This window comes from Pteropus medius, unplaced genomic scaffold (assembly GCF_902729225.1).
Source record: "Pteropus medius unplaced genomic scaffold, Ma_sr-lr_union100, whole genome shotgun sequence".
Taxonomy (NCBI): Eukaryota; Metazoa; Chordata; class Mammalia; order Chiroptera; family Pteropodidae; genus Pteropus; species Pteropus medius.
Window position 1 is genome coordinate 7,035,890 of NW_024354499.1, and position 25,563 is coordinate 7,061,452.

The 25,563-nt window shown below is 32.9% G+C and overlaps 1 protein-coding gene and 2 pseudogenes across 6 annotated transcripts in view; all 3 read right to left on the reverse strand.

Annotated features, from left to right (window-relative positions):
• Positions 1-367: 367 nt before the first annotated feature.
• GCFC2 (GC-rich sequence DNA-binding factor 2) overlaps positions 368-25,563 on the reverse strand; it is a 38,711-nt gene continuing 13,515 nt past the window's right edge. For 2 of the 6 annotated variants that reach the window (XM_039852408.1, XM_039852409.1), the window contains 12 exons: positions 21,984-22,170; positions 20,437-20,560; positions 19,443-19,524; positions 18,824-18,936; positions 17,809-18,008; positions 15,875-16,025; positions 11,403-11,524; positions 7,647-7,723; positions 6,258-6,324; positions 4,273-4,419; positions 1,508-1,632; positions 368-666 (listed from right to left, as the gene is read on the reverse strand). In XM_039852408.1, the coding sequence (XP_039708342.1) occupies positions 549-666; positions 1,508-1,632; positions 4,273-4,419; positions 6,258-6,324; positions 7,647-7,723; positions 11,403-11,524; positions 15,875-16,025; positions 17,809-18,008; positions 18,824-18,936; positions 19,443-19,524; positions 20,437-20,560; positions 21,984-22,170 (1,513 nt within the window). In that variant the 3' untranslated portion in view covers positions 368-548. Of the gene's footprint in view, positions 667-1,507; positions 1,633-4,272; positions 4,420-6,257; positions 6,325-7,646; positions 7,724-11,402; positions 11,525-15,874; positions 16,026-16,878; positions 16,972-17,808; positions 18,009-18,823; positions 18,937-19,406; positions 19,525-20,436; positions 20,561-21,983; positions 22,171-25,563 lie in introns of those variants that run through there. The other 4 variants (XR_005650559.1, XR_005650558.1, XM_039852410.1 and 1 more) reach the window with 4 other exon arrangements.
• Positions 3,548-3,666, reverse strand: LOC120594633 (uncharacterized; annotated as a pseudogene).
• Positions 16,113-16,228, reverse strand: LOC120594668 (uncharacterized; annotated as a pseudogene).

Here is a 25,563-nt window from a genome sequence, read left to right on the forward strand (position 1 = left end):
TCTTGTACTTGTGTTGGTATAATACACGGGTAAAGGTTTCTGAAGGACAATTTGATACTCATTAGTTATCGAAGCCTTAAAACGCCTCAATCAGTTAATACTTAAATAATGTATTCCAGTTAAGATTTCCATTTTAAGTTACTTGTAAAGAGAGATAATTAAAACGAAGAGAACTAAGATGTTTTTATGGATCAGAAGACTCACCAAAGCCAAAGCAGCTACAATCAAGGTTTTCCTAACTCCTCTCTTAAACTGGAAAAGTAGCCAAAAGAAAGGGAAATATGTTAATCTTCTACTGCTCCGTGTGATTAATTCCTGCAAACACCACAGAATCCAGAGGAGCAGCCTTTCCTGATACCAGAAGGTAGAAGTTGGAGGGACTGGAGGCCACTAAGTCCTTTTTACATTTTTTCTTTTTTTTTTTTTGCAAATCCTTGCCTCTGTGACCAGGAATAAAGCAGAGGCACCAGCTCCCTGTACCCTCTGACCCCCAGCAAAGGAGCCAAGTATACTAAAATCTCATTTTAGTATGTTCCTACAAAGTTTACTCAAACTTCTTTAATTATTGATTTAAGATGGTCTAGGTGATATTCTTCTATGAAGGATTCTGCTTGATTAAAAGCTCTTATTTTCACCAGAATAAGAATGATTTCTTTGACTTCATCCCTGAAAAACAACAAAAAAGCATTTTCTCCCTTAAAAATGCAATACTGACAGCACAGCAAATTACCAGTTGTTAATCTGAAACAAAAAACTTTTTACCTTAAACCAGTATCTAATATAGCATCTAATATAGATGCTACTTTCTCCACATAATTATAAAGTTTGAATAGAGACTATTTAGTGGATGTATTCTGGCAAATTTTAAAGTGAATGACTGTAAAAAGCAGAAAAGCACTGAGCAAATCTATCATCAGAAAACTGAGTTGTGCTGTGCTGCTACCAGCTGTATGGGCTATTCTGGTGGGAACCTTGGTGTGAGTATTTACCCCATAGATAGCATCTAATGCTACAAATCTGGGGTTTTTATTTTACTTTTTTTGGAGAAGTGGTTTGTCAGAACACCCTGTCTTACGCCTCTAAACATCAAATACTGTAAATGAGACATGTAAAACAGATTCAGCTACTGCTGGGTAAACAGCAGGCTACAGATCTGTACTTGAAGTGTTGAGACTTTAAAAATAGCCAGGAAAATTAAACACATTATAAACACGCTTAATAGGAAGATATGATTTATAATTTTAATTCTAAGTTCCTGTGGGCTATCTAGTTTTCTGGAAGTGCTTATTTTGGGAGAGATTTACATTTAAAAATATGAACTAATATGCATGAGGTATGAGTATAAAATAGTTGATTCCAAAGTTTGCACATGAAAATATCTACTAATGTTATAGTAATAGTCTCAACGGATTCTTAAAGGTAGAATAAAAGTACAAATCTTTCTAAAAATTGCTGAGAACAGAATCCTTGAATTATGTTTATGGGGGTACAATTAAATATGCATTACCTGAATTCACTTCTAGATAATTTAAGTGCAGACTGCAATAAAAACTGGATGAAGTTTTCTAGTTGGGGAATAGATGTTCTCATGGTAGAATCTTCAAACCATTTTTCTGGTAAATATGCTGCTATCTGTTAATCAAAACACATGATTTTCAACAATGACAGGTATTATCTAAGGACTTTTGCTAACATGATCTTCATAATGATTATACATGATACATATTATTCTCCCATTTTATAGTTTATGGTTAAATAAATTTTAAGAATTTTCCCTCTGTCAAGGGTTAGACACTTAAATAATTATATTTTAATGCCAAGAGGTTAAAATAGGCTACTCTTTATGGATATTATTTAGTGGTATTTGTTTCTATACTCTGTATTACTAAGTCATTAAATCTGTAAAAACCATAATTTACAACTAAATGCCAGAAATTCCTAGACCAAAATACTTTTAGTTAAGACAACTGTAAAATATATACATTTAGTATTATTTCACTAAGATACTGGGTGACCTAGCATATGATCTACATATACAAATTAGAGTTAAGGAATCAAGTAGGTGATTTTAAGATACAGAGAATAAAAACAAAAGTAATTATGGCTCTGATTTTCTTCTAATTTCATACATTGCTTTAAATGTCCATGGCAGCATAGTCAATGTTATGTGCATTCAATTTAAAAAACAAAACAAAACAAAATTCTATCATCATTATGCTAAAGGGAAAGTTTTGGTAAAAATATAAAAATGTTAACAAAATAAAAAAATTTCATAGCAGAAGGAAGAATAAAAAGAAGAGAAAGGGGAGGAAGGACAAACCTGAGATCATACTCTTCAAAGAAATTCTTGGACAATTAAACAGGTTATGCTACAGTTAGTAAGATCAAGATCAGTACTTATATAAAGTAAAAGATGAGGGAAAATGCATCATATATTTATCACAAAATATGTTAAAGTTCTGGAATGCACTCTAAAATAAATGATTGGTCGGCATTGAAAACACAAATAAGGAAAAAGATTTATCCTACTCTTTAATCACCCTTTGCAATAATTCAGAAAAAATGCAGACGTACTGCCCAACTAAGGCAGAAAGTCCTACGAGTTTTATTATATAAGCTGTATCTCTTTTTTAAAGACAAACCAGCTCTTACTGGCTTGAAATTTAATGTTATTTGTATTTGGCTTTGTTTTGTATTAAGAGTCTCAATAAAATTCTTAGGAAACCATCTAGCTTTTCCATAAATGATCCTCGGACATAGAACCTCATCATCTGGGTCTAGTTTTGTAGCCACAAGCTGTGGAGAGAATGTCATATGTCCTCTATTTCTGCATAGTAGACTCTTATTGATAAAAGAGACTAAATGGAACCTGAAACACACAGCATGGATGATTTAAATTTTTGGTAGATAATGTAGTTTTAAACGACACGATATAAAAACTATAGTGAGAAAAATCATGGTTAGGATGTGCAACCTAAAGTTTTAGATACTGTTTTTTATTTAATTTACTATAAAATAAATATTTTCCCATATTCTTAAAAATTCTTCAAAAACATGACTTCTGTAGATAGATGATAATGTTTTTGGACATTTAGGTTGTTTTCAACTATCTTCTATTATAAATAATGCTGCAATAATAGTCCTTGTCGTTATCCCTCCTTCCTCCAGCACAGAGACTGTTTCCCAGAACCTCTGCACCACATGTTCCAGGTGGGCAGTGCCCTTGTTATGATGTGGGGCTGCTGTTTCTCTGTGCTTATGACAATACTGGGAATTAGAATGAAAATAATAATAGTAAAAAAATTTGCCAACAGGTAAAATAATATTCTTACTGTATTATTTGCATTTTTCTGATTTACTAGTTTTGTTAATCATTTCCACACGTTTAGAGGTTATTTTTGCATATTCTTTTTTGGGGAACTGCCTGTTGAATGACTGTCTTTTGGCCTTTTTTTAAATTTTATTTTTTAGGCGAGGCAACCTTTGGTTGACCTCACAGATTACAAGGACCTTGTCAGCTTACAATCTCTTATTTCTTTATTTTTTATGCCTACAGCACCTGGTCTTCCTAGGTGGTCTCCCATCCAAGTACTAACCAGGCCTGACCCGGCTTAGCTTCCGAGATCAGGCAGGACCAGGCTTGTTCAGGGTAGCATGGCCGTAGACTTCTTTTGGCTATTTTTAATTGGAATTTGTAAAGAACTTTTTTAATGAGGATATTAATCCTTATTATGTAGTATAACTTATTTCTCAGTTTTTCCACTCCCCTTTTTTAAACTTTTTATTACAGAAAATTTCAAACATGAATAACAGGAGAAAGAATAAGTATAGAGTTCAATGAACCCATATTCCAGTTTTAACAATGACTAAATAATCTTGATACCTTGGTTAATGTTTTTTGATCCACTGCAGTGTTATATTTTTATTAAATCTTATTTTTTTCATCATTTCTTCTTTTAAGCTCAGAAAGGACATTTATTTTCTTAGTACAATATTTTATAATTTCATTTTTAACACTTAATTCTTTATTTCACATGAAGTTTATACAAGTATTTAGTGAGAGGTAAGGATCTAACATTCTTTTTGTAAACAGTTAATCAGTATACTAATTTTTAAATACCTAAGGGTTGCTTCTTGGTTTCTAGTCTGTTAAACTAATTTGTTATTATGTGAGCATCACGATTTTAATTATTTTGCTATAAAACAGGTTTTAATATTCAATAACTGAATTTTAAAAAATGATAAATTAGAATCATTTCCTACAGAACTCACCTGGTTGCACTTTGTAACAACATCTGGCCCAGGTATGGCATTAAGAAGAGCTATGATAAGGTAACGATTTAGCAGCTTCCTTAGTCCTAGCTCTTGCAAGGTGTCATCTGGGAGGAGTCCATTCCAAAGAAGAATATTGTGGAACAGCTAAAAATAAAATAAAATGCAAAGTGACTATGTACCTTTTCTCCAAAGGACAACTGGAATAGTCTCCAACAAACATAAAAAGTTGGTCAAACTCTTAAACTTTTATTACAATTAGCACTGTTGGAACTGCTAATTTTAAAAACAAAATATTTCTAAATACCTGATACTTTCCAACCTCCATATATTTATTTGCTTATCCCATTTTCATTTTTTAGGACAACTACCCTAAATCCAACTCAAATAAATTTGCTGGAACCCTTCTAGATCAATAATCTTCCTCCTCAATGCATACTCTCCCAGAGCCTGGGGCCATCAGATGCAAGACCGTAGGACACCAGGATTCATAAACGACTACCATTAAAGCCAGTGCCACTGTTACCAATGTGTGTGACCTTGAGAAATCAATCAAATCTGAGAAAGTCATTGCTCTGATATATAAGATTAATAATAATCTGTAAGTTTGGAGATAACTTGGGTAAAATACTCAAAAAAATTCTAATAAAATTAATATGGGTTACCTTTTCCTCCTCTAAATCCAGGCCTTTCTATTTATTTTATAGTGTTTTCCACTTTTTTTTCTTGTATTATATTTATTACTCTAAGTGCTAAACTGCATGCAGTTATACTAACATGGAATGCTTTTTTATACTGTCATTGAGATGCTGCTCCTTCTTCCTGGAAAGCCTCTTCCTGACTCAACCACATGAGAAATATAAATTCACCTTATTGAAACAATTTTTGCTGAGGTCACCTATGACCTACTAACTGTCAAATCCAATAAACATTTTCAGTCTTTCTCCTAATTCTTTTCAGTGCCATTTAACATTTTGTCTTCATTCCTGGAAACCCCTTGCTTAGTTACGCTGATGCCACTCTCTTGTGATTATCCTAAGTGTCATTATTCATTCTAAGGCTTCTTTGAAAACTCTACTTTTTCTGCCCACTGCTTATGCCAGTGTTTCCTAAGGTTCTGGTCCTTAGTGACCTTCTCATGCTTCACCCAGTCTCCTCAGAGGTTGTCATTCATGGTCATAGCTCCAAATATTACCTACATGTGGTCGACTCCTAAATCTCCAGCTCAGATTTGTCCCCTGCAGTTCACACTAGTATATCCAACTGCCTCTTAGACCTCTATTTCTGTATTTGTCCCATAGGTATCTTCAATTCACTATGTCTAAACAGATCTTATCTTCCCTCCCAAATCTGTTTTTCCTGTATCTCTCCAATGCCCTCAAAGAATGTCATCGCAAGTAACCAGGCTGCTAAAGTCAAACTCTGCTAGCATTCTACATTCTTCACATATAGTTGATTAGTCATCAAGTTCTTTCAATGGTTCAGCCTAAATATCTTTTGAACCCACTTTTCTCCTATTATCCTTATTGCCACTGACTTAGCACTGACTTCATCCTTTATCTTTTAGACTGGGGTTAGCCAACTATGGCTTGTGGGTTAAATCTAATTTATTGTTTTTTTTTTTCCTTTTCTTTTCTTTTTTTTTGGTAGAGCTGGTGAACTAAGAATGGTTTTCATATTTTTAAAATGATTGAAAAAAATAGAAGAAAATCTTGTGACATACAAAAATTGTTAATATATTGAAATTTCAGTGTCTATAAGTGAAGTTTTATTGGAACACAGCCATATTCATTTGTTTCCCAAGTGTCTATGGCTGTTTTTGCACTATGGTGGCAGAGCTGAATAACTCAACAGGAACTATATGGCTTACAAAGCCTAAAATATTCACCTTCTGGTCCTTTACAGAAGTTTGCTGATCTCCACCTTATAGTACACTGGATTTAAAAGAAAAAGATATATTTTTATTTTTGCAGTTTTCTGCTTACCTTTAGACCTGACCAGAACTGTCTTTCTTGGAACTTCGATTGTGGTGATGTTTTGTTTTCTACAGCACTAATTTGAAATAAAAGAAAGGAAAAAATGCAAATGACTATTAATCTTTAGGAAACAGAGTTTAAGCTTTAATGGAATATAAATAGGGGTGATCCGTTATCTATCAAAATTACAAATGCATGCACACTTTGACCCAACAAACCCATTTCTGAGAATACCTTCTGTAGATACACTTGCACATATAGTCTATAAAATTATTCACAATATTGTTGGTTTACCACTTATATGCCCATCAATTACAGTACATCTATATAATGGCATATTATGCAGATTTAAAAAAAATGAGGAAAGTACATAAAAAGGTCTCAAAGATGTGCTAAGTAAAAAAGTGAGGTACAAAACAATGTACAGGTGTTTACAACATACTTCCTTTGCTATAGAAAGGAGGGGAAAATAAGATTACAACATATGTAACTATTCTAATTGCATAAAGAAATTCTAGAAAGGTTAAAAAAATTACTAAAAGTGATTATTATTGCATGAATGTATATGTTCAGAAGAGGAAGGGTAAAAACTGGGAGGTCAGGAGTGGGAGAGAGTAAGACTTTTCATTTTAAATATAAATAAAATAAAAAAAAAATACACTCCTACTTTTAAGCCATGTGAATATATTACTTATCTTCAATATCAAAATACAAACCTTAACAGGACAGAATTTTTACATGTACACATAGTCTTGATTCAAAGGAACCAGAAAACTTAGAAGTTCCTTTCTTTTTTCTCCATAAAGCTCTTCCATCCTATGAGTACTTGCTGGATAGCTTCAGTTCATGATCTAGTACTATAACTGATGCCTTCTTGGCAAATGTATAAATATGCATCAATTACTACTTCTTTCATAATTAAGGTAAATACAAAATTTGCAAATGCAGTTTCTGGTCTCTCAGGGATGTTCCAGGCCTTATACTGTGCTTTTTCTGTGCCAGGCATTGTCCTGAGCACTCTTCATCTTCAAAATGTCCTTTGAGATAGACATTAATCTAATGCCCTATTTTACATTTGAGGACACAGAAAAGCCCAAGGTCTCATGTCCAGGAATAGTGAACCTGGACTCCTGAATCTGTGCTTTTAATTACTCTGCTATGGCAACCTGTCATGTTCTTAGGAATAATATTTTTTAAAAAACCCTATGTCCAAGTGCCAAGTATCATACATGGCATATAGAGAAGGTGACCGAGAAATATTTGTTGAAATCTTAATTTGCATCTTAATGGGTATATAATGGGTACATTTTGAAAACAATATAGTTTCTTTTGTATTACAAACAAATTTGTATTACGGAGTTAGCTATTTCATACAATCCAGAAATTAATAGCACTTACCTCTTTGGATACAGAGGAATAAACACATCATCATCTATTGCCTTCTTCATTCTTGAAACAATGGATTTAAATAAATCCTATTTAAAAATTTAAAAATATCAGTGATAGTCATAGGTAGAAATATATTTACCCAAAGAAGTAATTTTAACAGTATAGTACAAATTTGTACACATTCACAGAATCAGATGTTAAAATAACTACCAATCAAGTACAAGAGAACTTCATCCATCCATATTGTTGCATATCACTGTAACTGGTGCATTTTCATTGCTGTACAGTATTCTGTTGCATGAATAATACTGATAGGACATTTAAGATGGTTTCCATTTGGGGGCTATTATAAATAAGTTGCTGTAAGTTCTTGTACATGTCTTCTAGTATGCATGTGCATACATTTCCAATGGCTATACACATAGGAATGGAAATGCTGGGATATAGTTCATGTCTATATGTTCAACTTTGTACAGAATGCCAAATTGTTTTCTGTAGTGGTATTCCATTTATATTCCTACTGGCTGTGTATGAGAAATCCTGTTTACCTACACCTTTATTAAAATGTGATATATTTTTTTAATGTTTGCAATTCTGGTGGAGTTTTAGTCATGTTTTATTATATTTTAATTTTTCTGTTGAGTACTGTGATGTTGAACATCCTCTCATATTCTTATTTGCTATTTGGACATGCCCTTTTAAAACTACCTAATTAAGCTGCTTGTCAATGTATCTGTTTATGTATTAGGTCTATTTTTTTCTTACTGATTTGTAGAAGCCTTTTATGTATTCTAGCTAGGAGTTCTTTATTGGTTTGTCAATGTCCTTTGACGTAGTAAAATCACTTAGCAAATTCATTTTATCGTTTGTATGTCAAAAATTGGAAACCAAAATATTCAATCACAGGAACATTTAAGAACATGAAGTTATATCCATTTATATTGCATGAAATATTATTTAGCTAAAGTTTATATAGACTGTAGTAACATACAAATTTAAAAATTTAATGAGATCATGTTAAGTAGAAGTATGTTACAAACACACATGTCCATTAGGATTATAGCTTTGAAATAAAAGGCTGGATGAAAATATCCTATAATGATATCATATCAATCCTTGAACTAGGATGAAAAAAATAACAGGAGTTAAAAAAGTTTTTTCTTGTATTACCAAAATTTCTATAAGATATTTTTATTCTTAAAAAGGAATCTAAATTTGAAAAATGATAATGCACACTGCGCACTAGAAAGTTACTTTTATATCAGTGACAGTGTTTGTAACACAAATTAAGCTGTCATATACCCTATATACTAACCAAATTACTTATATACAATTCAACTAAATATATTTTTTCATGAAAAGTTTATCTAACTGAAGTCCTATTTCTCTTTCTGCTAAAGTAACTGTAACATATTCTTCATGTATTTAATAAACATTAAAAACAAAAATTTGATTTTCTTTTATTCTATTTCTTAAACATTTTAAATTCTTTTAAAAGAATAAAGATCATTTTTCTAGGCAATATCCTCTCAAAGCAGTATCTGAGCTTGCGTAAATTATTAAGTTAGTGCTAGAAAAGATAATTATGCTTTGATTTTTTTGTTTAATTTAAATAATTTTGAATGCCAGCCTTGACAAATATTTTCATATTGTTTAAATTTTTGTTTCTTAAACATAGTTCTTTAAAATATGTTATATAAAGGGTATTATGGAATAAAATGACAGAAGTGGAATATGAATGGTAGATTAAGCATTGTTAAATTAACTGACAACTGTACTATGGTTATATAACAACTATCATTATTCTTAGCAAATACACAACTTACTCTCAAAGTGTTCCAGAGGAAAAAAAATGTGTGTGTGTGTGTGTGTGTGCGCGCGCGCACGTAGTGTATATAGTGGGAGAGCAAATAATAATGCAAAAGGGGAAAAATATTAATGATAGGTGAATCTGGGTAAAGGGCCTATGAGTATGCTATTTTTATTCATGAGACTTTTAGGTAAGTTTGACATTATTTCCAAATAAACTGTTTAAAACAAAAAGGAAACCTAAATTCATATATTTTAAAACTCAGTTCATTAACTTTTCCAATTAAAATACATTATTTGGTGAAAAAAAGTTCTACAAACAGTGAAGTTTTAACAACTACACACACACCCCCTCTGTCTATGTACTTTTAAAAAGCTTTGAAAAGGTATTTTTAAGTTCTAGCTACTTGTTTTTCGCTGCTCTTTATATCCATGGAGATAATCCCAGGTGGCTTGGGTGGACATTGAGGCCCTCAGGGAAGAATGAAGGCAGGTGCTCACCACAGAAAAAAACAAACACACAAAAAACCTTTGCTTTTGTATGTGTTTGTGTATAGGGGATATGTAAGATTTTATTTGTAAAAAAAGAAGTTGAAAACCACCAATCTATCTAAATACCCAACTGATGCCATTTTTACATTTCCACTAACTGGTCAACCAACCTATGCCTAAAAACATTAAATAATAGGAATCACTATTTCCTAAGGCCACCCATAACTCTGGGCAGCTTCTGACTATCAGATTTTAGTTAACAATGAGATATAAACTATCTCCTACACCTTCCACTCCACGGTCTTAGTTTACTTTTAAGATCCTACAGGAGTTTCTAATCTCCCTTCCATATGAAAATTCTTCAGATTTTAAGATTGATATCTCACTTTTCTGTATCTTCTCTTTCCCATGCCATCTTAGACACACTTCATTTAACACATTTATACCCAGAATTAAATGCAACATATCCAGGGAAGTCTCATCTGTGGGTGGAGCACATATAATGCTTTTACTCAAAACAGCACATTTCTAGTAGGATAAACTCTCAGCAGTCTTTCTGTTACTCAAATGACATTGTTGATTCATTGGGTTTACTGTCAATTATAATCCCTCTCTGTTTTACCTATGCTGTTTCAAAGCTGTGTCTCTCTCATCTTTTATTTATGCAGTTGAATTTTTGAACACAAAGGTAGGATCTATGTATATTCCTTTTATATTTTGAGTCAATTCATGTTCTCAGTATTTTGAAATCTTTTTGGATTCTCATTCTGCTATCCATAGGTCTATGACAGATCTCCTAGCTTTTTGTCATTGAGAAATTTTATTAGCATGAATTTTACATCTTCATCCAGTTCAAGCTGAGAAGATATCTAATATTAAAAGACTCTCCCTAAGTAGTTATATTCCAACTGGTTAGTATCCTTTAGGTAAACTCTACTAGTTTCTTTGTATCTAACTATACCATAGCTAAGCTTTATTTTCTCATTGTTATAGCAAGGCCATAATTCCACTAGATTTTTGCAAACAAAGGTAATGAGTTTTGTTTTGTTTTGTTTTGTTTTCCTTTTAGAAAGAATGAATCTGCACTAATGCATTTAATGCTTATTCATTTCTGCACAAACCTCAATGGCTGGCTGGGCCATAAGAATACAAATTAGACCACTAAACAGAGAGAAATAAGCTGATAAGAATGACAATAATACCTGGGTCTTATTACATGTATGTGTATATGTGTATCCTTTAATGATGATTACTGTTCTTGTTAGAATATTAAAAAATATCAAGGTCTATTCTTATATCGTACTATTACAAAGAGGAAAAAATGATCAATCCTAGTTTCCATAAATCAGAACTAAATATATTTTCCCCCAAATAGTGTTCTTGCATATCTTCTGAAAACAAAGATTCATAATAAAATTATATTGATTTATAAATAAAGAAATTCATAACTCTGGAAATTATTACCTTTTTACCTTTGCTAACTTCATTCTCAAAAGTGGACTGTTCTTCAAGAATTGTTCTGCAGTGCGTTATTAAACTTGTTGTCTGTGAGGTCGACAAGGGGTCCCAGATGAATTCTACAAAGTCTGAAACAAAAATTTCAGTGGTTTGTAATTTATTTTACTACATTGCTTTGTTACATCTATATAAGTAAGGCTTTTAGCAAAGACTACTTCCATTTTTATGTGGTTTAAAATCCATACCAATTATTACCATTATGTATTTGCATACATCCTTAATTTCCTTGTCCTTTTTGGGCTTGTTTGAACTTGTCTGGCTAAACCACAACCCTAGGTACATCCACTTTGTCACTGAGTCTATGTTTGCAACCAGGCAGCTAAAATGTGGCTGGAAAAAAATACACTTTAAATTTAGCACCATGAAACTCTAATGAGCCCTTAATGCTGCCTAGCAATCATATTCTGTTTCCCTGGCCCATTCCTTCTTCTCACCTAGATGATTATTTCCTATCTTCTCCTTCCTCTTTGTTTATGGAGTTAAGAAGAGTAAAGTCCAAAAGTTAATGAACTTTACTCTTCTAGATGACTGTTTACCTTGTCGTCTTCTCCCTTGCTCTCAGATGATTACTTCCTAATTTGATGAGAAAATAGAAGTAAGCAGAAGAGAAGCTCCACAAGCTCTATCACAGTATCCACACACCAACCTACATCTCTGTCCACATGACCTAACTCAGCGGTCCCCAATCTTTTTGGCATTAGGGACCAGTACTCCTATGGGAACATAATGCCTGATGACCTGGAGCTGAGGCAGTGATGCTAGTGCTGGGGAGCCGCTGCAAGGACAGATGAAGCTTCACTTGCTCGCCCGCCACTCACCTCCTGCTGTGAAGCCTGGTTCCTAACAGACCACAGACCAGTACCAGTCTACCAGTCTGAGGCCCAGGGGTTGCTCTAACTTATCTCCCATTCCTATGGATGAAGCCAACTCTTTGTGTATACAAAAGATTCCAACATCTTTGGCTTACTTGAAGATCCTGCTCTGGAACTGTGTTATCACTCTGGTATTGCCATCACTTCTATTAGATCTTTCCCATAAGCCCACAATTATTTCTCTTGGATTAAAAATAATTGCTCTCTTGATCCTACTTTCCCCTCCAGTACTGCACGCTTTCTTTCATTTTACAACAAAATTCTTCAAAAAACTATCTATCTGAACTTCCTATTTCTAATTTCTCTTCTCTCATTAACTCTTGATTTCACATCAGTTAGGCCTTATCTCCAAATCTCCAACCGTTCTAACTAAACTAACTACTCATCATTTCACAGATGAACTTTACACTGTAAAATCTAATAGCTGGTTCCAGTCTTCATCTAATTTATCAGCAACAATTACAACAGTTGACCTTCCTCCTAGAAATACTTTCTTGACTTGGCCTCCAGGATACCAATCCTGGTTTCCCACCTACCTCTCTGGTCTCCTCTGCTGGCTGCTTGTCATCTCTGACTTTCTAAATGCTGCAGTGCCTTAGAACTCAGGTCACTTTCTCTTTATTTTCCTATCTGTATCTATACTCTTAATATTTAAAGTCAGTTTTGTGGCTTTAAATGCCATCTATGTTTTGATAAGTTCCAAACTTATATCTTCTATCTGGACCACTCCTTTGGATTCATATACTCAACAGCCTCGTTGAAATCTCCACCTGGATGACAGGCATCTCAAGCTCAACACATGTCAAACTGAGCTCCTGATACACTTCCTACCCTCAACTTGCTCTTCTCAATCTTTTCTGCTTCAGGAAATGGCAACAAAGCCAGCTGCTCAGGCCCACAACCATGGAGTCATTCTTGATTTCTATCTTTCTCTCTAGTTCCACATCCAATGCATTAGCAAATTGTCAGTGCTACCTTTAAAATATATACAGAATTCAACCACTTTTTGGTACCTCCACTTTTAACTCCCTAGCCCAGGCCATTATCTTCTGCTGCTTGGGTTACTGCAAAGCTTCCTAACCAATCTGTTTACAGTTCATTCTCAACACAGTAACCAGAGTAATTCTATTAAATGTTAAGGTAGATCACATCACTTCTCTGCACTTCTCTGCTTAAAATCTTCCAAATGTTTCTCGCTTTCACTTACATTAAAAAATAAAGTCTTTACACGTGATAATAAGGCCCTATCTGATGCTGCTCCTGCCATTCTTGCTAACCTCTTCTTACTTTCTATAGCTACACTGGCCTAAGTGCTGTTTGCTAAGCAAACCAGGCTGGCTCCTGCCTCAGTGCCTTTGCACTTGCTGTTTCTGCTGCCTTGGATGCTGTTCCCTCAGATATTCATATTGCCCACTTCTTTACTTCCTTTTGGAATCTGCTCAATTATGACCTCAGGAAGGCCAACATATTTTAAATTGCATTCCTCTTTGATAATTTTTATCCCTTTCCCTTATTTCATTTTTCTTCTTAGCCTTGTAACTAACATGCTCTAGATTTTATCTTGTTTCTAATCTGTCTTCTTCACAGAAAGTAAGTTCCACAAGGGCAGGGATTATTATTTTGTTCATTGCTGGATATGCTGAAACAATAACAGTGCCTGATAAAGGGTAGACCCTTGTAAAATACGAGTTAAATAATATAAAAAATTACACAGCTTAAAAACAAACAAACAAACAAACAAAATAAGCCAAAAACAAAAACAGCTATTTCTCAAACATCTAGAATGTTAGGCTTCTAATAACCTTAGAAATGTTCAGTCCACTGATACTGAGAACCTGCTATGTGCTTCACATTAAATATAGGAGACAGAGCAATAAATAAGACTAAGTAGTTGCCTTTGAACAATTTGTCTAACAGCAAATACAAATGCTTAGATAAACCATAGAATTCAGTGTGTAGATGCCACCATAAGTATAAGTCCAGAGTGCTATAGGAACCCAGAGAGGTATGCCTAAACCAGTTCCTAGAATACTGTCCACATTGAGTCCTGAAAGATGAAGAGGAGCTAGTTAGCCAAATGAAAGAGGTGGGGCTGGGAGGTCTGTCAAATGGAATGGAGCACTGAAAGTGCAAATGCCTAAGAGAGTACAGCTGAAGTACAGTAGAGGTGGGGATGAGGGGAAGGCGTGGGGCTTGGCAAGAGAAGGGGCTGGAGAATTACTAAACAGAGATGGGATTCTGAAAGGCCTAGAAAGCTATGTTGATGAGTTTAGACTATCTGTCAGGCAGTTAAGAATAATTAAAGTGTTATAAGTGAGGTAAGACAGAATCAGACTCATATTTGAGACAGATCACTATGGTTATAGTATAGAAAGTAGGTTGGAAAAAGGAAAAAAGAGTAGACTTGGCAATTGCTTATAAAAAGAGGTAACAAAGAAGAGAAAGTGGATAACTTGAAGATTCTGGTTTGAATCTGTGGATGTCATTTTCTAGATAAGGAACATAGGAGCAAGTCTGCAGCAAAGATGAGAAGTATAATTTTGCACGTGGAGTCTGAGTTGCCTGTTGGACACCCAAGTGGATGTGCTCAGCATATGACAGCCATGAACTACGTAAGACTACTGAGCATTTAAAACGTGGCTAGTATAACTGAGGAACTGAATTTTAATTTTACTTAGTTCAAATTTATATTTTAATAGCTACATATAATTAGTGGTTACCATACAGATATGGATGGCACTAAAGGACAGTGTGAAATTATCCAGGGATATGAAGAGAGTCCAGCATAAGACTTAAGAATATACAGTGTTAATTTCTCATGTTACTTACTTTATGAGGGACCGTTTAATTGTTAGTGAAGTATCTGGAGTTTTTAGAAGAGTACTCAAATGAGGCACACACATTCTATGTTATCATTAATACAGCTAGTAGTTAAAAGTAGTAACATTCTAATACACCTCATCACGCACAGCAAATTACACTGAGAAAAATCTTTAACGTTTAGTAAAGCTGGCTGAGGAGCAATATAAAGCTGTCTGCTTCATCTTTTAAGAGTTATGTAGATTTTGCTGCCAGAATCCATTGTCAGTGACAAGAGATCCTTACTAAGTACAATTTCCGGTAAAACAAAGGTCTTTAGACTTAAGTATAGCATCAATGCTAAGTGCTTAAGACTGCCAATGGCCGATGTGAGGGAATAGTAGTAATGTTTTTTTTTTTAAGTAAAGAAGGAAAAAAGAGAAGAAACATAAGGGGACAAGTTAAGAAGAAATACCTGTAGTTGAGATGGAAGTGTTCCACTAATAAACGGCCTAGGAGTTATAAAAGCAACACACGTCACAAATGCTAAAGGCTAGAGATTATCAAAACTTGGTAGCAAATCACTTGCAGGAACAAGCATTTTTTAAAATTTGTTGATTTTTACTGCATATAACAGTTCCTTCTATTCAAAAACTTCTGAGAAAAAAATTGTGACTATAACAGAAATTAATAATCTTATACTCTTTCCCAAAACAATTTAATTTTATTAAGGTTATAAAGCAATACCTATAAGTCGAGGAATAATTGTTTTGTTGATGACAGCAGACAAGATTTTCTTATCAGAATGATTTTCCTTCTTTGAATCTTCCATACTACTATCTATAAATTCTTCTATAGATGTGAACCATGGCATCTGTTTTAAACCTATGGAATCAAACTTATAAATAAAATTATCAAAGTTATAAATAAATTCTCGAATATTAGTTTATTTTTATTTTTAAAATTATTTTTATTTATTTTTTAATGCCTACAGCACCTGGTCTTCCTAGGTGGTCTCCCATCCAAGTACTAACCAGGCACCCTGCTTAGCTTCCAAGATCAGACGGGATCGGGCGTGTTCAGGGTGGCACGGCCATATACCATTAGTTTATTTTTAAATGGTTAATTTGTTCAGTAATCACCAGAGCTTTCTAAGGATCAGAAAATAAGTCCATATTTTAACTTCATGTATACAGCACTAGACTACCAAGGCCAGGCAGGATGACACACATAAGACAGGATGTCTAAGCAATATGTATACATTTCAAACATTAATTCTTATGACAAATACTCTAAAAATAACCACAGTGTGTTCAAAGCCTACCACATCGCAAATGCTATTAGGAGCAAAATATGTATTTGTTAGACTAGCACTTAAAATAACCATGGAATTTATTTATAAAAATTCATTTACCTCAAGCAAAATTCCCTTCTGGCTTCCTCAATTCTCACAGGTACAAATGTGTATTTTGCACGTGGTTTAGCTTACTAGGCAAACAGCAGATAGCCAAATATTATTTGTTGATTAAACACATCTCTGCTAGGCATAACAAGAGTACTCTATTCAGCTTGAATGGTTAACAGCTAGGCTGCTGGCCCACCAAACTGCCTACCATTTTCTTAGGGATATGCTTGGTGTCTGTATTATGAAGACTATACAACCTTGAACCTAACACAGAACAGGCATGCATGACTAGGGCAGAGAAAGATAAACGAATATGGCTTTATCCTTCATTTTGTTAAATCTTTACCTTCAGCTCTCCTCTCTTCCTAGAATTTCATTTTCTCATTTCCGTTTGCTTATTAGGCATATCCACACGGACGTCCCGCTATCACTTCATTATCTGGAAAGTGAAACTTTCTTCAAAACTTTTCCCTCTCTGAAAAGTCCCCATTTCCATTAATGGAACTACTATTGTTTTAATAACCCAGAAACCAAATCATGGGGTCATATTTGGATGTGGCAAGTTAGGGTTATTCTCAGCATTTTACTGATTCTTATTTCATAACACCTCCTGTAATCAACTCTTTTTCTCTTCCCTTTGTCACTATAACCCTATGTAAGGAATTCATAACCTTGAACTTGGGCTACAGCAAATTCCTTCATCTCTCTCTCTCTCTCTCAATCTCCCTATCTATCTATCTATCTATCTCTACCTCTCATCTTCCTTCTCTCCAAGTTAGCCTACTGCTAGGACTTCATAAAACATTACTTTCATCATGTCACTCCTCTCATTATTCACCAAAGCAAGCTCATATCTCTTAAGATCTGAACATCCTATTTAAATCCTATATGCCCTCAAATCTCCATTTTAAATTCCTCCTCAATTAGGCTTTCCTAACCAACTAGTCCCAATATGTCATCTCCAGCTTCAGAACTCTTGGTAGCTAATGCCCTCAGAATATAAAATTCTTAAGATCTAATACCACCTTTACTTTTTTGAGTGATCTTAAATTTATCACAGAGGCAGCTAAAAAAAGGTGTTTCCTTTACTGGTGTCTAGTGCCACTCAGCCTCAAAAATAAAGTGAGGACCAAAAAAGATGGGTGTAGACTATTATTCCAAAGCACTAATTATCAACTCCAACTCTAAAAGTGAAGTATTTTATAATCTACTAACAATGGAATTTAAGTAAATAATGTGATCAGAATTAGTTTTTTCATGTGTTAAACTTAAATACCTTAAGAGGATTCCAATCAATCAACTGAACTCGGATTAGGGGATTTAAAAGTTTCGGTATGCATAAACCAATGAAAGCTTCATAATAAGAATCAGGAAACTTCTCTCGCCATTGTTGAAATTTCAACAAAATATTCTGGATATTACAAAAATCATCATGCACATCTTCAAAAATCTTCTTGTGATCTTGTAAAATGTCACCTGTGAACAAATGGGTCTTTGTATATTATGCGTTTTAATATTGTGAACTTTGCTTACTATAAACATGGTCATGTATGACCGTGTAATCAATTGAGCTGAACTTTTCCTTTGATTTCATAATATTAACATATAAATTTACATATATTACATATTAACATATAAATTAGTTTTATTAAAAATCACTTTAGTAATAAAAGCAATAATGATCGACACTAATAAAATTTAGCATTTGCTGAGTCCCTGCTATATGTGAAAACATTACAAATACATTATTATTTCATTTCATCATAATGATCTTCTTTATAAGGTAGGTGTTGTTAGCCTATTTACAAACAAAAACTAATATCAGATTTAGAGATTTAGGGAGATTGAGGAATCTGCACAAGATCACACAATATAGAGCCCTCATCAAACCCATCCAACTGTAAAACCCACGACTCTTACAACTACACATATTTTACTATTTCATAATACTAAAATGACTTGACTATATTCAATTATTTTAAATTAAAAATTATAATATAGAAAGTATGTAGTGGAGAAATAAAACCAAAAATGTTCATGGTTCCTTTATAATAGGAGATGAGAAAGGCTGAGGGAAAAAACTATAGATGCAGTAGTATTCAATGCTCTTCCATTTTATCCCATATTTTCAAAGGTGGGAAAAGTCTTAAAGGAGATAAAAATGTATTTCCTTTTTCCTGAATTTTCCCAACTACTTTATATAGTTTATGTATTTTAGGGCAATCACTGCAAAGCATTTCCCACCATTTCAATACTTTAAATCAAGACACATTAGAAACGTGGTGACTGACCTTGGCTTTTTTGGAAGTCAGTCATGTCTGCTGAAGATAGTTCATCATCACTAGATGTCCCTTCCTGATGATCACAATTTCCAGAAAGTGTTCTTGCTTGTCTTCTTCGTGCCCTGTATTTTAAAATAAACCAAAAATCAATTAAAAACAAATAGCTCTTGCTGAAAGTAAATGCTTTAAAACTAAAAGTAGAAGTCATAATTTATTTAAAATGCCCAGAAATACAGCATTGTATTAGCACACAATTTTATGTTAATATTTTTGACATTTTAGCTTCATTAATTTAAATTTCTTATGAGACATTCCCGTAGGCTACCCAGATTTTGAAGATTAGGTTAACAATATAATTAGGACTGGCTTCTACCTAGCAGCAATTCCCAGACTGATAAATGTCATTCTACCCATTACTTTTGATTCATCCAAGTACACCAATGTGTTTTTAAACCCTGAGATTAAGGATTTAAATTTAGTTAAGACTGCTTAACTAAATACTGGTTTTACATCATTCTCACATACTAATTTGTTAGGTTATGGTTAATTATACCATATGGTTAATTGTATTATAGTAGTACAAAATACTTGCTCAATGATGCTTTAAGTCTTCACTTTATATAGCTACCTTCGAGATTCAATCTCTTCTAAAATCCATTGAGTTTTTTCATCTATGGCCAAGTCTCCATTTGTTGATGTCTCAGCTTTGCCTGTTCTCAAAAGAAATAAAGTGAAACACTTTGAAAATGAGTTATATCTTAGGTATGTATGTACATATGTATATATAAATATATATAATATGCTTAAATTCCATATTTCATCATGCAATGTTAATTCTGTATCACAATGCTAACAGGCATTGAGTTTGCAAGTGTAAGAAAATGTGCCTTGGCTGGGGAATATAGTTCAGCAGCTTCAGAACACTAACAAAATTCTACCATTGTTTCTTTTCTTCATATTCTTTTTTTAGCAGTTTTCACCAGTTTTTTCTGTCCCTGTATCCAAATGCTAGACATATTTGCATCATCCATGTTATTTCTGTTATTTCCTATTTTAGCATGTACTGTAATGCATGACCAACTAAATGTCATGTGTTTCTAAGTCATTTTGCTTTTGCTATTATCGACTACTTGTGATGGTCTCATCACTTTCACTGTTCCCTAACAGCACTTTAATCAAAATAAGACATCTCTTAAAATACAAAAGCAGCATGAGAACTAAAAGATAGCATACAAATCTTATATAATGAGATCTTACAGATGATTCTATATTGAAATCAACCAGAATTTCTTTAACCTTCATAACCAATCTGTGGAAGGGCCATGGAAACTTTATAAAGTCTATAGATTTATATCAACTCTTCTCAAAACAGTCATTAAATGGCCATATAAATATTTTGTCTCAAATACTAAGAAATTAAGAATTATAATATTTATTTTTTGGTTGTAGACCTAAGACATTTTCAAACCCTAGCTCTAAAGGTTTTGGGAAGGAGATGGATGAAAGGTTAGAGGAAAAATACACAAAAGGCATTTTTTATACAGAAATAAAGATATTTTATTCTCTAGTTGATAATTTAGCTTAATGAATATTAAATCACATTGAACATGAAAAATACTAACGTGATAACTGTTGTAAATACGTTGATTGATGTTTTAATTCATCTTGCCTGCGTTTCATAAGGATCATGGCTTGTTTTAAAAGGAGTGCATGCATGGATGATTCTATTTCTTGGATGTTGATAATCTGAAATACATATATAACATTTTGTGGATCATCAATAACGAATAATAAAATGTAATATTTATGTATTAGCATATGAATATGCTCAATTCTCACATAAAGAAACATTTTCATTATTTATAGCATGCCAATTAAAAAAACACTGTGAGGAACAGACCTAGCTGTAAATACTTTTAATATTAATAAAATTAGAATACCAACACTGTACTAGAACAGCTATAAATATAAATAATAAAACCAAATGGACTAGAGTCAGGAACACAGATAAGAGTGGATGTATAAGGGTTCTTTGAGACAGAAGAGGAAGAGGAAATGATGGGTGCAGCCAGTCTTAATGGGCTGAGGGGGCAAACTGCAGAGGGGCACTTGAGGAAACTGGTAAAATTATAAAAAGTGGAGAACAGAAGAGACCTAACTTGACAGGTAAGAAAGTTGCAAAATGGAAATGAGTGATCAACTGAAACTGGCATTGTTACATTTCTTGGGTAATTTCTCCAACTCCAATGATATATCCATAGCTGCTGCTATGGATACATCATTGTGTAGGCTGACAAGACTTTAACAGTGCAATTCTTCAAGGATGAAAGAAGAAAGTTACATTGTAGTAAATGCTTCAGAAAGTAACTACCTAGTAGCATTAAAAGACAACTTAAAACAATAGTAAATAAAAACTAATACAGAAAGTAGAATACATTTTTAAAATGATTAAAAATGGTTTAAAAAGGACAACTTAAGACCTCAATGTAACGACTTAGCATGCATAAAACAAAAACAGAAACCATAGGAGAAGAATGATTCATACATCTGATTGAGACAAACATTTCAAAACATGTGGATGTCAAAAAACCGCTGCTAACAAAACCAAAAGACAAAACAAACTGGAAAGTTTACCTACATCAAGTAGGGTAAAGCATTAAAAATTTTAAGCAATAAAGAATTGTTCATAATATATGGCAAAAAAAAAAAAAAAAAGAAGAACCCCTACTGTGAACAATAACAACAAAAAGCCATGGTAAAGAAGACAATTTATAAGAAAAATTACATGTGTTAATAAAACAGGTTTGAGATCAAAATAAATATATAAAACAAAAACCATTTTTTAATGTACTAAACTAAAAATAAAATATTCAATCTTTCTGGAATAGTTTAGCAATGTTTCATAAGACTTAAAAACATTTAGACCTTTTGGCTTAATAATTTATTTTCTAGAAATTTTTCTTAAACAGATAAAATTTTAACACAAAAATTTATATGCTAATGCCTTAACTATCAACATTAGGGGAATACTTAATATCACAGGATATTAAAATGTGTAGGAAAAACACTAGAGGAAAAGTAGTTGTGGGATTTAGTTTTTTTTGTAAATTACATGATAAGGGAATTTCTCCATAAAAAGAAAATGATATGAATATTTACAGCCATGTACCTTTTCATTAAGACAGTCAATTAAATTTTCCACATAAATTTTCATGCTTTTATAGAATTTAAAATTTAGAGTTTGATTTGATGAATTCTCTAGGTTGTGGATTGTACTCTTCGAGCTCTTGACATCTTGTACATATTTTTCATATTCCCTCAGGTGTGAGCGGTGAGTATCCTGCAGTAATGTTAATCTGTATAAAGAAATATAAATAAAAATTGATTTTCAAACTTTCATTTCTACTGTAGTAAGTACTACTCGATGAGATTTTTTCAAAGCTACCTTACATAGACCACCAAGGAAACTGACAATCCCATAAACCTGGGTTTTGATGAGGAAAGGAGAGCATCACAATGAAAGAGGTCTCAAAGGGAAAGGTAGGAAAGGACACTTAGAGGATTTTTGGTGCTCAAGCTAATTATAGGGTGGTTTTAGCCCTTTCCAACCTTTCCTTTTTGCATAAATTCCGAGTAATATGCAATACTAGATGCAATAGCTATAATTCTAGTTCTTTTCTTTCAACTAAAGGAGGAACATCAAAAGGACAGTAAACCATAGTAAAGTTATTACAAAAATAATCTTGAATCAAGGCAATCTCATCATTTAACATCACTACTGAAAAAGAATCATATAAAGGTCCAGATAGTAAACATTTTAGCCTTTGGAGGCTAGATGCCTGCTGTTGCAACTATTTAATTCTGTGTTGTAGCACGAAAGGAGCCATAGACAATCCATAACTGCACAAGCATGGCTGCATTCCAAAAACTTTAATTACAAAAACAGGCAGTGGGTTGGAAGTCTGCCGAGCCCCTAGAATACAGAGATAACCTAATATTTAAAAACCGATACAAATAAAGATTTTCATATATTTATTTCACTATAAAATGCTACAAAATGTCATTTTCTACATCAAACCATTTAACCGAATGACTATGACCAAGACATTTTGGCTGCAATATGATAAAGGCATAAAGCTATTTTAAAGCTGAATTATACAAAAGAAACAGGGAAAGAAAATTCTGAACCTATTCTCAGGTATTAGAAAAAACAGGCAATGAAAATGTTCTTTAAAAATACTTGCTTTCATAGGAGAAACAAACTCTCTCCGTGTATCAAATGTTATAAGAACTAGACTTTTACCATCATACTTATTCTTTCATATATCTAAAGATGCACACTAGATCCTGAGCAGTAAAACAGAAAATATATTTAAAACAAAACAGTGTATCACCAGGATTGCCTTATTTTTAGCAAAAATACCATTTATATTGAGATTAATACTATTTAAAAGATAATAGCAGTAGATTAAAGGTTAGCTGTACGTCAGAAAGGTAATCTGTATCAAGAGCCATAAACTTATGCTTAACTTTTGCCAAGATCAACTTTCCATGGAAATTTATTTTAAGAAATAATAGAACAAATAAAATGACCTACAAGAACAAAATGTCCATTATCTGTAGCATCATCTATAATAGAGAAAATTTAGAAATCAAAATGGCCAACAGAGAAATCCTTAATTATGATATATTAACTATATGAATATTACTATTATGCTTATTTTTTGTCATAGTTAAGAACACTCAACAAAATTTATAATTTTTACAATTTTAAATATAGTACAGTACTATTAACTATATGTATATTATTACGTAACAGATCTCTAGAACTTTTTCATCTGGTGGAACTGAAACTCTATACCTACTAATCAATAACTGTTAATTGCTGTAATGCTCTTTTCCTTTCTCTCTCATTCCCCTATCCCTGGCAGCCACTATTTTACTTTGTTTCCAAGCACTTGACTACCTTAGATACCTTATATAAGTATAATCATGTAGTATTTAACTCTTTTTAACTTGACTTACTTCACTTAGTCCTCAAGGTCCATCCATGTTATAGCATAAAACAAAATTTCCTTTTTTTAAGGCTGATAAAATTCCACTGTATGTAAATATCACATTTTCTTTATCCATGCAACTGTTGAACATTTAGGTTACTTCCATCTCTAAGCTACTACAACTAACAGCTATAATAAACAGGTGTGCAAACATTTCTTCAATTATTTTCGATTCTTTTGGCTGTATGTCCAAAAGTGGGATTGCTGGATTATACAGTAATTCTATTTTTAATTTTGAGAACTCTCCAGACTGTTTTCCATAGCAGCTGTACCATTTTACATTACCACCAAGTGTATAATGAGTTCCCTTTTCTCTACAATTATTATTTTTTTTTCACAGCAGTCATCCTAACAGATATGAGGTGATATCTCACTGCAGTTTTATAATCATTTTCCTAATGATTAGCGACGCTGAGCATCTGTTCATGTTTCTTGGCCAATTGTAGGTCTTCTTTGAAAATTATCCATTCAAATCCTTTGCCCATTTTTCCATTGGATTGTTTTGTTGTTGAGTTGTATGATTTTTTAAACATATTTTGTATGTTAACACTTATCAGATAAATGGTTTACAAATATTTTCTACCAATTCAGAGGTTGCCTTTTTATTCTGTTGATTGCTTCCTTCGAGGGGCAGAAGCTTTTTAGTTTATAGTCCCACTTGCTTGTTTTTGCATTTGTGTGTGCGTGTGTTTTTTTTTTCAATTATTTTGGGTTATTTAAACCAAAACAGGGTTGGGTTCCTTGAGATCTCATATAAATTATAAGATTTTTTTTTTATTTCTCTAAAAATAATGCCATGGAGATTTTGATAGGGAATGCATTACATCTATAGACTGTTTGGATAATGTAAACATTTCAACAATATTAAGTTTTCTAATCCATGAATACGAGATATTTATCTTCAATTTCTTTCAGCAATGTTTTATAGTTTTCAGTATACAAATCTTTCGACTCCTTAGTTTATTCCTGCTTCATTCTTTTTGATGCTAATGTAAATGAGAGTGTTTTCTTAATATACTTTTTGGATTTTCCATTATTACAGCATAGAAACAACTGACTAGTGTGTTGATTTTGTATCCTGAAATCTTGCTGGCTTTTATTAGCTCTAGTAATTACCTCTTTCTTGTTTGTAGTGTGTATGTGTAGTCTTCAGGGTTTCCTACATATAAGACCATATCATCTGTGAACAGAAATAATTTTATTCTTTCCTTTCCTATTTGGATGCTTTTTATTTCCTTTTCTTGCCTGAATTATATGGCTAAGACTTTCAATACTTCATTGAACAAAAGTGGCAAGAATAGGCATCCTTGCCTTGTTCCTGATGTTACAGGGAAAGCTTTTACTTTTTCACTATTGAATATATCATGTTAGCTGTGAGCTTCTCATATATAACCTTTATTATGTTTAGGTAATTTCCTTCTACTCCTAGCTGGTTGAGTGTTATCATGAAAGAGTGTTCAGTTTTGTCAAATGCTTTTTCTGTAATAATTGAGATGGTCATGTGGTTTTTGTCCTTCATAATACTGATATAGTATATCACACTGTGTTTCATATGAAACATCGCTGTATTCCAGGAATCAATCCCACTTAGTCATGATATATAATTCTTTTAATGTGTTGTTGAATTAGGTTTGCTAATATTTTGACTATATCATCCTATTCTCTTCTGGCCTATAATACTGGTGAGATATC